This window comes from Misgurnus anguillicaudatus, chromosome 7, assembly GCF_027580225.2.
Source record: "Misgurnus anguillicaudatus chromosome 7, ASM2758022v2, whole genome shotgun sequence".
In the NCBI taxonomy this organism is placed as follows: domain Eukaryota; kingdom Metazoa; phylum Chordata; class Actinopteri; order Cypriniformes; family Cobitidae; genus Misgurnus; species Misgurnus anguillicaudatus.
The window spans coordinates 7,753,475-7,768,752 of NC_073343.2; the positions used below are offsets into that span (position 1 = coordinate 7,753,475).

General features: G+C 41.2%; 1 protein-coding gene across 1 annotated transcript in view; it reads left to right on the plus strand.

Moving 5' to 3' along the window:
• The window catches only part of LOC129417614 (cytosolic phospholipase A2 zeta), a 38,503-nt gene extending 25,327 nt beyond the window's left edge, over positions 1–13,176 (plus strand). The window contains 10 exon segments of the mRNA XM_073869349.1: positions 37–175; positions 1,957–2,095; positions 2,843–3,063; positions 3,276–3,396; positions 4,586–4,723; positions 4,878–4,985; positions 5,778–5,957; positions 12,139–12,308; positions 12,424–12,610; positions 12,721–13,176. Of these exon segments, the coding sequence (XP_073725450.1) occupies positions 37–175; positions 1,957–2,095; positions 2,843–3,063; positions 3,276–3,396; positions 4,586–4,723; positions 4,878–4,985; positions 5,778–5,957; positions 12,139–12,308; positions 12,424–12,610; positions 12,721–12,929 (1,612 nt within the window). The 3' untranslated portion in view covers positions 12,930–13,176.
• The last annotated feature ends 2,102 nt before the right edge of the window (positions 13,177–15,278 follow it).

The following is a 15,278-nucleotide window of genomic DNA, read 5'->3' on the forward strand; positions in this document are numbered from 1 at the left end:
TAATTACGTTTATGTGTACGTTTATGTGTATTTTAGTGATACCGAAGAACTCGATGTACGTTTGGCTTTTAATATGTCGAAGGAAGAAAAACATTTTCTGGCAAAGAGGAGTAAAGTTGTATCAGAGGCACTTCAGAAATTTCTAAATCTCACCACTCCACCTGATCCCAGCAAGGTACACTCAGCACTTTTTATGTATTTTATATACTACATTTGTAATATGTGTAACTTTGTTATAAACCATTCATAGTCTCACTCTTACACTATTTGATACTATCTTACCTTCATACTATTTTTCTAAAACAGTCTGTGCCCATTTCTAGTTCAAACATGATGTTTTTCGATTACTGAAATAGCTAAATTATTTGAAATATTTTATATTATAACATAAACATATAGTTAGAGCTAAGCTAGAGCAGAGGTCCCCAACCACCGGGTCGCGACCCAGTACTGGGTCGTGGACTAGTTGCCACCGGGTCGCACGAACGTCCCGGATTTTTTTTTTATAATAGCCACGTAATAGCTTAATCGGGTATTTTGTACTTTAAGAGCTGACTTGAAATAACATCAATCATTTCCACTGTTGTACAGAGTCGCACTCTCTCTTTTTCTTGGTGTCTCTCTCTCTCTACCAGCGCATCAGCGATCACATTGCTGTCATAAGAGTTTTGAGCATACAGTACTTCTAAAACACAATCGATCAAAGAATTGCAGAGTTATAACTTTATGAATAATTTGCAAATGTACCTCGCAAATCATGTAAATACGCGGAGACGTTCAACTGTGTGACATGGACATCGCAAATGACTGAAAAGTAATTATTTTATTCTTCTTTAAAACAACTTCAGAATTATCCAGCGATCGTGGCACCATGATCATAATAAACTATTAATCATATTTTAACGGCTGTGCTTTTAATGTAGGTTTGAAAGGAACCTAAACTGTCCTATGTCAATCATCATTAAAATCATATGGTAAACATGAGTCTCCGCGCCTCTGCGCCCAGCCGCAATTCTTCCTAGCATCTCTCCTCCTTCACTGCATTTTTTTTTGTTCTGTTACTTGGACTTGGGGCTCGAGCCCGACCAAGATTTGAGCTGCCTTCGAGAACAGCAAGCCAAGTTCATTACCATTAATTATTAAGACTAAATGGACAGGTAAACTAGTGAAACAATGAAAGTAAAAAAACAATCCGCCAAAATATGGTTTTACAGATCTATAGAAAATATACTATAAATAAAGCAATTTGTTATGTTTATTCCGTTTAAAACGTTATACATTTCAAAAAGAGATTTTTCAGCAATTTCTTTGAACAGCAACTCAGCGACCAAGACCCCCCTCCCCCAATCTAACCCCCCGGTACGCAATTTTTTTAAAAGCTGGAACCGGTCCGCAGTGTAAAAAAAGTTGGGGACCCCTGAGCTAGAGCATAGAGTAAAAAATGCCATAGAAAACTCATGGACTGATTGAAGATAAAAGTATACCCAATACTACTGTAAGCTTATTTGAAAAAAGATTCATGTCAAATGCATTAATTTAGATGGCTATAAAGTGTGGTGTAAAGTGCAGAATTTCCATGTTAACTCAATCCCATGTCATTGAAAGCTCCAATGCCCCCTGTCCCATTTACTTGGAGGGCCCAATTTTAGAGACCAAGATGGCAGTATGTTTACATCGCGAGGCTCTGCATCTCCCCAGTTTGTGCAGTTTTATAGTATTTTTCCTACTCATCTCGGCTCTGTTTATATATTTATTGTACATTTGTAACATATTGAAGTTATATCTTATATATTCTGTACTTACTGCTTATTGCACTTCTGGTTAGATGCTAACTACATTTCATTGCCCTGTACCTCACATGTGCAATGACAATAAAGTTGAATCTAATCTTATCTATTGCACATTTGGTCTGATTAGTCTGATGTGATTGATTAATGTTTGTGTTTGACTCCTCAGGTTCCAGTGATAGCTGTGGTGTCTTCAGGAGGTGGGACTCGAGCAATGACGGGCACCTATGGAGCTATTAAAGGGCTGCAGGAGATCCAACTTCTTGATGCTGTCAGCTACATCACAGGGCTTTCTGGCTCCACCTGGTAAGCAAAAGAAAGGCTACAGGCACAACACTTGTGTGCATCAATGTAAAACCTAAAAAAAAAAACATTATAAGAACCTGCTTGGTAAAACATATCTATAATAGATTATGTGCTTAATTTCAAAATTAGAGAAGCCAGTGGGTCACCCTGATATGATTCAATAATATGAATCTCATGTAAAATGTAAATGTAAACAACAATACAAGAAAACAAACCACTAAAACAAGATTTTGGCAGATCTGTTGTTAAAGATGTCAAATAAGTCTTTGGTGTCCCCAGAGTGCAAATGTGAAGTTTTAGCTCAAAATACCATATAGATAATTTATTATGACATGTTAAAATTGCCACTTTGTTGGTGTAAGCAAACATATACAGTTTTTGGTGTGTTTTTAAAATGCTATTAAAAGGATGGTATTATCTCCTTCTGACATCACAAGGGGAGTTGCTGGGTTGTTCTTTTTCACATTTTTAAGGTTGAAAGAAGCACTGTGGATCCAAATATAGCACTTCAACACTAAAAAAGTCAGATTTTCATGATATGTCCTCTTTAAGAGCCTTTTCTCTGTTTTTCAGGACTTTGGCCCAATCCCATTTCTCTGTCTTACCCCTTCCCCTTACCCCTACCCCTTAGTTTTGCATGTTCACGTGAGAGTAAGGACCAATCAAGATAGCCCTTTCGCTCTCGTGAACGTGCAAAACTAAGGGGTAGGGGTAAGGGGAAGGGGTAAGACAGAGAAATGGGATTGGGCCTTAATCTTCTCTTTACTGCGACCCCAATTGGTCTAAAAGTGACATCAATACGTTTATAGAGTCTTCAAAGAAAGAGATCTCTAAAAGTAAATTCAGTGTATTTTCCCGTAAGCAGCTGTCATACTACAAAAAGAAGATGGATGAAAGAGAAAAAGAAGGGCATACCGTCTCTCTTATTGATATGTGGGGTCTAGCTATAGAGTATCTTATTCAAGGACAGGTAATGAATACAGAAAGATTCCTTTGTATCTGTGTTGAAACAAAAGTATATGTTGTATATGATGTTGGATAGCAATGATAGTTTTTTTAAATGAGGCATTATCTAAAATGTTAAATGTGTAAGTGGGAGTGATTTAGTAAACAACAACCTATTACATTTTAATAATGAGTAAGAGTGAAAATGACTAATTAATTAATATATTTCTTTTATAGAAACCCTTCGGTACACTGACTGAAATGCAGAAGGCAGTGTCAGAAGGCCAGAATCCTTTACCCATCTTCACAGCTGATAATATGAAGGATGGCAGGTCAGAATGTACAAAAGAGGCGGCCGGTATGTACTGTACTGTATTATACTGTACATTGTACTGTATCAGCAAGGAACAAATATACAAAATACTAGATCATTGCTGTTCTGTTTGTAGTCAAAAAAATTGTCAAAAAATAGTCCCAAGCTGTCACTGGTGCAGTACATTTTGAAAAATGTGGTAATATGTAGCACTAGATACAGATATGTACCCATGTACCTGTGAGGTACTAATATGAACTCTTTATGTGCAAAGGTGTAAGTGACAGCTAGGGACCATATTTGTCAATTTTCTATCACACATATAAAAGCTTTTTTTTATTGTAAAATTGTACAATTATTTTCCAAAATTTTTGTGAAGGCAACTGAATACTACTCTGTTTGGATAAGTGACCTGCCAAAAAAAATGCCCACATATTTTGCTATATGTCATATTTGCTTTTGGCAGTCCCCAATAACAGGTTTACATGAATATATTTTATAATATGCATTTTATTTTTCCAAACGAAATTAATCTTTCATCTTGCCAAACCCCCCCCCCCCCCCCTTTGCATGACGTGACGCTACTCTGCTCTGATTGGTAGTAGTTGCACATTAGTCTGTGTTTACAGTGGAAAGGAACTATAGTGTATGGTGCTCGCATCACGTTGTTATATAAATAAAGCCTCAAAAGGATGTTGCTTAACATTTAAGCAAACCAGGCCCACAGCTTGGTAGCAAACACCCAAACAATATGTTTGCATTAGCCGAAATAACACAGAGTACATATAAAGCACTGCAGTTTGTAAACCAATGTATTGCTCTATCTTTCATCGTGAAATTTTGTTTTCATTATGGGGAAAAAATGGATTTCATAGGGCCCTACATACTGCAAACTGAAATTAGTTAATTGAAGTTAATTTTCATGATGGCATGATATGTGCTCTTTAATAATTTCTTTTCAATTGTCTGAAAAACTAAAACTTATTTAGCTTATTGTTATTTAAACTTTCACTTGTTTAATTCATATGTATATAGTGCTTTCTCACAATGTTGCAATTATTAATAAGTGGAACTGGAATAGAATAGAATCATTGCACTTTTTTTTATTATTTTATAAAAAAAAATAATCAATAAATCAATATTTATTTTCCACTTGTGGCATGGCTTCTTGTCATTTCATTTTTCTGGTTGTAAAAAATATCTTTTAACCCAATGCCCATTTTTACACATTTAGAATGGTGTGAGTTCACCCCATATGAAGTTGGCATTCCTAAGTATGGCGGGTTTGTACCTGCTCAGAACTTTGGGAGTGAATATTATCTCGGTCACCTGGTCAAGAAACTTCCTGAAACTAGTGTGTCCTATCTGTTGGGTGAGTTTGAATGTGTTTGTGTCTGTGCTTATATACATACTTCTGTTTGTAGTTTTCACTAGTTGTTTGTTATGAGTGGAATTTAGTGCAATGTATATTCAGTTTATAAACATATACATACATACATTTTTGTACTGTATTTGTGCTTATGTAGGAATATGGAGCAGCTTTTGTTCAGCGAATCTGACAAATGTCTGGGGTGCCGTCACTGGCGTCGCCCCCTCATGGAGCCCTGAGACTCCAAATGAAGCGAGTAATACAGGTAAGAGTTTGTTTACACCTGGTATATAGATGCATTTTGGTCGATCAAATCACAAGTGGACGTCACTAAAGAGGTGTGTAACACGGTGTGTGAAATGTTTTGAGCTAGTCCACTTTCGCCCACATTCAGAGATAGTTGAAAACGCATTAGACCGGATTGCTTTTGTGGTGTAGGTGCACATGTGGTCAAATGCTTTCGAAAAGCCACAAAACACTGCCTACTCTCCTCCTAATCTAATGTATAATGTATCGAGCACAATACTTTAACATAGGACATGACTTCTAGCGCTAACCATCAGTGTAAGGCGCTATATTTAGACTTTCATTGATGAAACTAAGCGTCTCTCCACCATTTTTTTTTTACATTTTGCATTTTGTGAAAGTTGTGCAACCTCATTTCATCAATTGCTCTAAAATATCTAAGAAAGCTCTTACATATACATGTACAAAACTCTGTGCAGCATGTTTACTATTAACACAAGCAGAAGACTCTAAAATTAGTTTGCATCAATTTAAACCCATCATTTCCTCTGCGCGCGTTTAAACGAAAGCAGACGGAGTCGCCCACAGACCACCCGCTCTATAATCAGGACAGAAGCAGTCGAAAGTGAACAAAAGAGACGGACGTCTCATCCACTTGTGATCAGATTGACCAAAATGCATCTAAATACAAGGTATAAACAGCCTCAAAGTAAGATTTTGCTATGGAATAGGTGTTCATGATTATACACAGTTATATGTTAATGAGTTAATGATTATGTATCAACTATCTGTCACTCTGCATCTTTTAAAGAGACTGAAAATAGGACAAAAACACTCGGCACGTCCGTGTTGAGCCCAGTGGGTGACTTTGCAAGTATGATAAGCGGTTTTATGACCAGTCGCCCAATCATTAGCCAGATGTCCAACTTCCTGAGGGGTCTGCAGCTACACAGGGATTACAACGAGAACTCTGCCTTTGTTGCATGGAAAGGTCAAGAGCATTCATATCACTGAACACAAGTGTGCATTCCTAACTATTTACAGTGTTTAAGTGCTATGGTAAAGTAGAAATGGTTAGATGAATCAAGTATTATTAATTGGAAAGTGACTTCTGCACAGTGGCGGCTGGTGCTAAAAAAAATGGGGGGGGGGGGGGGGGCGCAAACACACTAAAAATCAAACTTTTACTGTAGTAATTCAGTACTCTTAATAGCCATTTATCAGGTGATGAGTATCATTAGCATTTAATGCTGAAAATGTTACAGTTGAAATCAAACGCACGAAATAAATGTAATATGAATCTGTAATTAACTAATATCAAGGTAATCATTCACACGCACGCACACACACACACAGAGAGAGAGAGAGAGGTTGCGATAGACATTTTCAATCATTTTTTTTTGGAAAAACAGCGTTGTAAAGAGTCCTTCACAGTCATTTATTATCCGTCATTTCATGTTTTAATTATTTTCATTTTCGTTCACATGTCCATTTCTAATCATAAACTTACAAGACGAGCATACAAGTCAAATGTGTTTATTCATTTGTTTAGAGAACAGATAAATGGAGACCGTGCATCACTTTACCATCACACGAAGCAGATGAATTAATGTTTTTTTTCTCACACTGACAGCGGAGGCAATAAAACACGGAGCTTTATGCTGAACAGGCAAATATGAACAAATCAAATAACAAAATACTACTGCGATTAAAATATCAATAAACATGTAAAAATCTGAATTGAACTAAACTCATCTGAAACCATCTTATGTAATAAACGCATGAAGGCAGAATAATGCAGACTCTTGTCATTAGATTTTGTATCTTTACCTTAGACAGGCGTCTTGTGCAGCGCTCCTGTAGTGTTCAACTTCAGCAGCCATGCGCAGACCAATCAGTGTATGACATCAAAATATCACGAGAATATCTAGAAACCAGGGCGTCATTTGAGCAACACACTGCCACCAACTGGACATACATAGGAATTACATTCTCAAGTTGAGTTATATGGGCATCTGCCAAAATGGCACTCATATTTTTCTTTATCCTGCTTAAATTTTCTCCGTCAAAGACTTTTCGTTTAACGCGACTGAACACACACAAAAAGAGACACTAAAGTTGCCTAATCACAGGCTCGTACGTTTCTTTTGGCTTTTATAGCAATAGCACAAGCACATTTTCCCCTCACAACAGACTAAGTAACGTCTCGGTTACATATGTAACCCTCGTTCCCTGAAGGAAGGAAACGGAGACGTCACGTTGTGACCGACGAATTGGGAACCGCTTCGCGGGTGACCTATCTGCTTCGAGAAACCTTTAAAACGCCAATGAACTTGGCATGCAGATAATTGCATCTGCCGGCGCCGCCCCGCCGCACAGGTATTTCATGAGCGGCAGGTGCAGTTATCAAATCAGCTATTTTTTTGCTGAGAAAGCTGGACAGAAAGAAAAATGTCCGGCCGATATCAGCAATGGAACAGCAAACTGTGGTGACAGGACATGACATCTCCGTTCCCCTCCTCCAGGGAACGAGGGCCACACATGCAACCCAGACGTTTCCTTTCAATCGGTCACTACGACTTCAACGTCGTGACCAACGAATTGGGAATCCCTACCAAAGCGCCACTGAAGCTGACCCTTCCAGTGCCTGCGTAAACCCTCCGACTCTCGGGAATCCTCCTCAGGGGAATCCTCCAGGGAGGGGCTGTCGCGAGGAGAGTGAGCTCTGGAAACCAACTCCTGGTGGCCCAATATGGAGCAACTAAAAGAATGTTCTCCTCGTCCTCCCTGACTTTGCACAATGTCTGTGCAATGAGGCGCACTGGGGGAAATGCGTATTTGCGAAGACCTCTCGGCCAGCTGTGCGCCAATGCATCCACGCCGAGTGATCCCTCGTTCAGTGAATAAAATAGGTGACAGTGGGTTGTTTCTGGAGATGCAAACAGATCTATCTGCGCTCTGCCGAAACGTCTCCAAATCAGCTGGACCGACTGAGGGTGGAGTCGCCACTCGCCGGGGCGCGCTGCTCGGGAAAGCGCGTCTGCCGCTGCGTTGAGCGACCCCGGGATGTGAATGGCACAAAGAGACCTCAGATTCTTCTGACTCCAAAAAAGGAGATGGCGGGCGAGATGCGACATGTGACGAGAGCGCACTCCGCCTTGGCGATTGATATACGCAACAGTCGCAATGTTGTCTGTGCGAACTAATACATCTTTGCCTCTGAACTTGCTGCTGAAGCGGACGAGCGCAAGATATACAGCCCACAGTTCTCGGCAATTTATGTGCCAATGCAGCTGGGGTGATGTCCATACTCCTGAAGCTGCAAGCTCGCCATACATGGCTCCCCACCCTGTGTTGGAGGCATCTGTGCATACTATTGCATGTCTGGAGACCTGTCTCAGTGGCACCCCCGCCCTGAGAAACGCTGGGTCTGACCACGGGGTGAAAGTGAGACGGCATTTGGGTGTGATTGTGACACGGTGAAAGCCGGTGAGCCACGCTCTCCTCGGGACTCGGTCGTGAAGCCAATGCTGAAGCGGTCTCATATGCAGCAAACCGAGCGGTGTTACAGCCGCGGCTGCAGCCATATGCCCCAGTAGTTTCTGAAATTGTTTCAGAGGGACCGCAGTCTTGCCCGAAAACGTATTCAAGCAAGCCAGAATCGACTGAACGCGCGCCTCCGTGAGGCGTGCTGTAAGATTGACCGAATCCAATTCAATGCCGAGAAAAGAGATCTTCTGTGTCGGGCACAGTTTGCTCTTCTCTCGGTTGACCTGAAAATCGAGACGGGCGAGGTGTTTGAGCACCCGATCTAGATGAGTGCAAAGCATTTGACGCGACTGTGCTATAATGAGCCAATCGTCGAGATATGCCAAGATGCGAACACCGCTCTCTCTGAGAGGCTTTAAAGCGCCCTCTGCTACTTTTGTGAAGACGCGGGGAGAGAGAGAGAGCCCGAACGGTAAGACTTTGTACTGATATGCTCTTCCCTCGAACGCAAAGCGGAGAAACGGCCTGTGCCGGGGAAGTATTGAGAAAGTATGCGTCCTTCAGGTCGATGGCTGCAAACCAATCCTGTGGGCGAATGCATTGAAATATGGTTTTCTGCGTAAGCATTTTGAACGGCATCTTGTGAAGTGCTCGATTCAGAACGCGCAGATCCAGGATCGGTCGCAACCCGCCGCTTTTCTTGGGTACGATAAAGTAAGGGCTGTAAAACCCTGACCTCATCTCGGCTGGAGGAACCGGCTGAATCGCCAATAAGACAGCAATCTCTGCACGTAGTACGTGCGCATCGGCGGGTTTCACTATAGTGAAACGAATGCCTGTAAATTTGGGAGGTCGCCGGGCGAATTGTATCGCATAGCCAAGACGGATCGTGCGTAAAAGCCAGTGCGACGGACTGGGACGTTGCTGCCAAGCTTCCAGATACCGGGCGAGGGGAATTAACGGCACAATCGTAGTACCCGCGGCGAGCGGAACGGCGGTGCTCGATGACGCGCTCTCTTGGGCTGCGTTGACATGTGTATTGTGAGAATGAGCACTCACCTGACTCCGCTGATGGATGGCTGCGCGGGGAAGACTCTGATGAAGATATCTCGGTGCGCTTAACACATCCGCTGGCGAGAGAGGAGGGGGAGGACGTAGGGTTATGAGCCCATCCGTCACACCCGACTGCCTCTGATGACCTGGAGGAGGAAGAGGAATTCGCTCTTTTTGTGGTTTTGTGGGTGCCGGCTGAAAAGCCGGCAGAACGGAAATTAACGAAAACCAAAGATTCCCCACCCGGTCCTCCTCCGGGGGGGGGGGGGGGTGGTGCATTCACCATCTCCCGAAGAGCGATCCCCTCCACCTCCAGGTCGCCCATCACAGCTTAGTGGGCTGAGCGGGCGGCCCAAAGTACCAATCGTCTAGGCGGGACGGTACGTCTAGGCGGGACGGTACGTCTAGGCGGGACGGTACGGGAGGGGGAGAAGCTCTCCACTCCAACCCGACCGCCTCCGCAGTCCGAGCGAGCATGGCCGCCATCTCCGGGTCAAGATCGGGAACCACAACCCTTCCCAAAGGAGGGAGAGGATCCGGATCCACGTCTGAAAATGACGGCCCCCCCTCCGATGTTACGACAGACACAGAATCCTCGGGAGGTCCAACAGAGGCAGAAAGCGACGCAGAACGCGCGCTCTCCGTCTCCATCGGAACCTCAGATGGTTGCGGATCCGGTGGCTGAGAGCAGCTGGACGAACCAGCTTGCCGATTCAGCACCGTGAGGCGGAGGTCGTCTCTCCGTAGCTTCACAGCCGCCTTCTTAGCGGTGATCAGCAACGGAGGGCGGTGTTCCCGGAGAAACGCCACACGACCCCGCAGATCCGCAAGAGTCAGGCTCTCGCAAGCGGAGCATGTCCCTCCCACGAAAGCCGCCTCAGCATGCTGGAGAGATAAGAGATAACATAAGAGACAACGATCGTGTCCATCGCGAGGACCCATGTACTTGCCGCATCCTGAAGTTGAACACGGACGAAAAGACATCTTTAAAAAGACGCTTTAACGCCCGTGAGCAGTGAACGGCTGTCTTTAAAAAGACGCAAGTGTTTTAGCTGTGTAGTTGATGAAGAACACAGGGAGGAGAACGCACACACTCAAATAAAAGAGAGTGAAAAGAAAGGTGGAAACACTCGCGAGCCTCGCTGTGGTGCCTTCGCCCAACCAACTGACATGCAGAGATGTATTCCTGAGATTAGAGCAGCTTCTCGTGAGCAGTGTTAGTCTGCCAGCTTTCGAAGCTAAAAAGCTGATTTGATAACTGCACCTGCCGCTCATTAAATACCTGTGCGGCGGGGCGGCGCCGGCAGATGCAATTATCTGCATGCCAAGTTCATTGGCGTTTTAAAGGTTTCTCGAAGCAGATAGGTCACCCGCGAAGCAGTTCCCAATTTGTCGGTCACGACGTGACGTCGTAGTGACCGACTGAAAGGGAACTGTTACATACAGTCCATCAGCTCAATATACGCTTCGTGAAGTTTCCTTAAAAACAGTGGTTTTCTCGTGGGTGCTTTTTAAACTCTACAACAACAAAACTAACAACAAAGTTGACCAAGCCACGTAATATACAGGATTATATGAGCAGCACTCGCTCTCATTATGTCCACGCAACACAAGCTCAAACGTGCCACAAAAGTTCATGGCGTGCACGTCTATCACGCATTCAGACTTTAAAACAGCAAACAGGGAAAAAATAAAACTCAAGAAGACTTACATGATATCCAGCTAGCCAACTCCGTTTGCCATGAGAAGTGGTGGAGAACACAGACTGCCATCAATTGACTCCGTTGGTCGATCTGGTCCAAGCTTCTTAATCCTTTATTTATTCATCAATTAAATACTTTGTATAGGGTGATTTTGTAAGGATAAAAGCATATTTTCCTTCATCTCAAGATATTTCACTTGCTTTCACCGATCTGTACTGTAGCTATCAGTTAACACAGCAATCTCCAACGCGGTTATAAGACTCTTCGAACCATCCAATCACAGGAGGTAAAAAACATTAAAAGCAATATTGATTCGCTTTCAACATAAGTGGGAGTGTTTGGGACGCACAGTCTTGCGCCCCAGGGTGGATCCGAAACCAGCCACTTAGAGCTCAGCCTCAGGTCACATGTTTTTACCCTTTTTCCTGACCTACATAGACACTCATTAGGGGTGCGCCCCAGACACACAAACATGACACACACACAACAAACTCAGTTTTGATTTTTAATTGTTTTAAATAAATTATAACATGACTAACAGTGAAATAGTACAACTAAATGAATTTATTTTGTATTAATTTGCACTATATATTTAACTTTTTGGTAACATGTTAAAGTAGCTTTCCTCTCTGGCCAGCTTTAAGGGGGCGGCGCCCCAGCGCCCCCTAGTGACCAGCCGCCACTGCTTCTGCATATGTTTCGATTATGTTGGCATCCCGAAACAGCTGTCATTAAATACCTGTAATTCAGTACTCACTTACTTTAATTATTTAATAATACAGTAATGTTGCAGCAGTAAGCATGTCAATGAGATGATGTAATTTAGTGTTGTCTGTTATTACGCGAAATATAATCATGGCTTTAAATCTAATCTGATTCTGTGTTGGCATGCAGTAGTTCAATGTAATATTACGGATTTGTTTGCAGAAAAGCACCCAGATGCCTTTCCTAACACCCTGACTCCAATGGATCCTCAGCTTAGCCTAGTTGATGGTGGATTTGCCATAAATTCAGGCTATATTCCTGTGTTAGGCTCTCAAAGACATGCAGATGTTATTCTGTCTGTAAACTTCTCCTGTGACCCAGACCAGTTAATGGTAAGTGATAGCTGAAATATTGGTAAATGTTTGGTTTAAGAAGGAAATGCATTACCAGGATTATGTACAATTTGGTGTTGTTAATGTTTTTGTAATGTTTGAATGTGCCCAACAGGTCCTGAAGCAAACATATGATTACTGTATGGATCGCAAGATTCCATTTCCAAAGATTGATTTCAAAAAGGTGGAGTCAGAGCCGTTGCAGGAAGTTTATGTGTTTGAGGATCAAGAAAATCCAGAGGCTCCAATAGTGATTCACTTTCCCTTTGTCAACATCACATACAAACAATTCAAGGCTCCTGGTAAGCACTGCCAACACTCTGGGCATCTCATTCTGATTTATATCCAGTTTTTGTAAGGTAGCTGCACTAAACTCCTTGCACTAAGTATAACAATGATGTGTTTGATGCAGGTGTGAAAAGAGTTGGCGAGAAGGAACTGAAGGAGGGAGATGTTAATGTTGACATCACTGATGGCTCCTCCCCTTACATTACTCGCAACCTTACATACACACCGGAGGACTACGACAAGTTGGTTAACCTCATTTCCTACAACATCGTAAACAACAAAGATGTTATTTTGGAAACTCTGAACCAAGCGGTTAAGAGGAAATCCGCATAAAGAGACAAGTTCATGTCTGATAGATCCAAGTAGAAACATACATTTGTGTTCTATTTCATCTATTACATTAATTCATTTAGCATAAATTCAATTAAATCTTTCATTTATTATATCATTTTATCATTTACTTTTTTCTTGTATCATTCTTTTATATTACATTAAAGGAGCATTTTACCCGTAGACACATTAATCTTTATTGAAAGTGTGTCATATTTGTAGTCAAAATGTAACATACATTTCGAATTTGGTGCCTATTTGACAGAGAAAATGGGTGTTTTTTTAGTCTCACCCTCTCAACAAAGATATTGGACTTCCTGCTTTCAATGATGCAAAATGATGATTTTTACATCATTAAAAGAAGGAAGTGCAACACTGAAATCTGTATTTCTCCTGTCTCAGGAGGAAATGATGCACGACCATTCAAAAACATGATTGGGGTTCTAACAATACAAAGCTTAATGCAAATGGGTGAAGTGTCCCTTTAATTGTCATTTTATGTACACCCTAAAAACAAACGGTACTAGCACTAAAAGTGGTTCTTGTGTTCAGTATGAACCCAGCAGGCACATGACCGACCTTCAACGTTGAATTTTGGTTGAAATAAGGTCAGTTGTTTGTTCAACAATGGTTCCTCTATGATTATGAGCCAAGAACAACTTTTAGTGTTATTTAGCACCGTTTGTTTTTATAGTGTAGTTATTCTATTCTACATTACTTTTTTAAATTTTGTTTAATCTTATGTTGGCACTGTATTGCCTTTTAATGCTGATATGAGTCTCCAATGGTCTTGAGAATGTTCCACTGTCTTTGTTTGTTATAATACCTAAATCTGCTCTTAGTCCGACCATTGACAAAGTTAGTCAGACCATCGAGAAAGCAAATAAGATTATTCAATAAAACCTCTCAATTTTATTATTACATCACTTCATCTCCTGCCTGTTTTCTCATTCATCTCTGCATTGTGGCTTAACTCACAACAGAGTTTCAGTTACGGACTAAGTCATTTTTCCCTGACATGAGAGAGAACTAATGAGCTAAATCTTAGGTGGATCTGTGCTATCTAACAATTTTGGACATAGCCCATAGTTGGATCAATTGTGTTGTTTAATAAAGCTTGCTAACAAAAGCACAAAAGTTTTAGGACCAGTGATCTGGACCTTTATATTTGCTTATAAATGTCCGTCCAGAAAAGTAATTTAATCCCTTGCAATGTCAGTGCTATTTAAAGGCGGGATGCATGAATTTTTAAAAACACTTTGGAGAAGAGAGTCGGGCCGAGTATTAAAACACACTTTTAGCCAATCAGCAGTAAGGTGCGTGTCTACTAACCGGGTTGCGTATGTGTGAGGCGGGCCTATCAAATGAAGGTCCAGATTCTATTGGGCTGAGGGCGTGTTTGTTTAGGTGATTTCAAATATCAACATTGGCTTTCAGAGATCATGCACCCCGCCTTTAAATGTATTAAATATATTTGCAATATGACACTGTATGCATATATATTATACTGATGTTCAATGTATGCCATTGCTTTAAGACCTTAATAAAAATGAGAAAAATTATCACTTTTTATGTTTATATTTGATCATTTTGTTGGTAATTTAGCATACAGTAGCCGAGAACTGAATGCATTTACATTGTCATGTTTTTCCATTGTTTTTCTAGCGTTGGGTGTGCCAAACATTCTTATTCATATGACATAAGTGAATAGTTTCACTTACTCTCCATCAATCCTTATCTTTGCTGAATTGTTGTAGAAGCAGGATTTGCAAGCTTGTTAACCATCTCTCAACACCTCAACACACCAAAACAACATCAGCATCAACACCTAAACTCTTTTATTGGGCTAAAACAGAAAAGTCTTATTATCAATTATGGTGGATTAGTAAACATTGTTTCCCAGTGTAGTGTTGGGTAGTTCTTTTAAGGCGATTCTAGTATAAATGAGATGCATTTTTCCAATCTTTGGGAAAAGTTACTAACAACTACATTTTTCAATGAATAGCTCTGTGTCTAAATGCTGATTGCTTAATGGCTCTTCATTGAGCTATTTTTAGTATCTGCAGATTAGAATTACCACATCTTTATTTTTTGTTGCATAATAATATAGTCATGTTATTTTTAATTGTATGCGCCAACAAAGGAATGACTCTGCACTGTCTCATGCCAAATAATAGTCAAAGCTTATGTCATGAAAAAAAAGAGTAAATTATTTGTTGGAAATGGCTTATAATGAAGGATTATAATGATCTCAGTTTAATTCAATGATAAAGGGCTAAACTTGAATGGGTGGACAGGTCAAGGGTTATTTCAAAATATGTGTTTGTTGCATCATATGACCCATGTGCATCA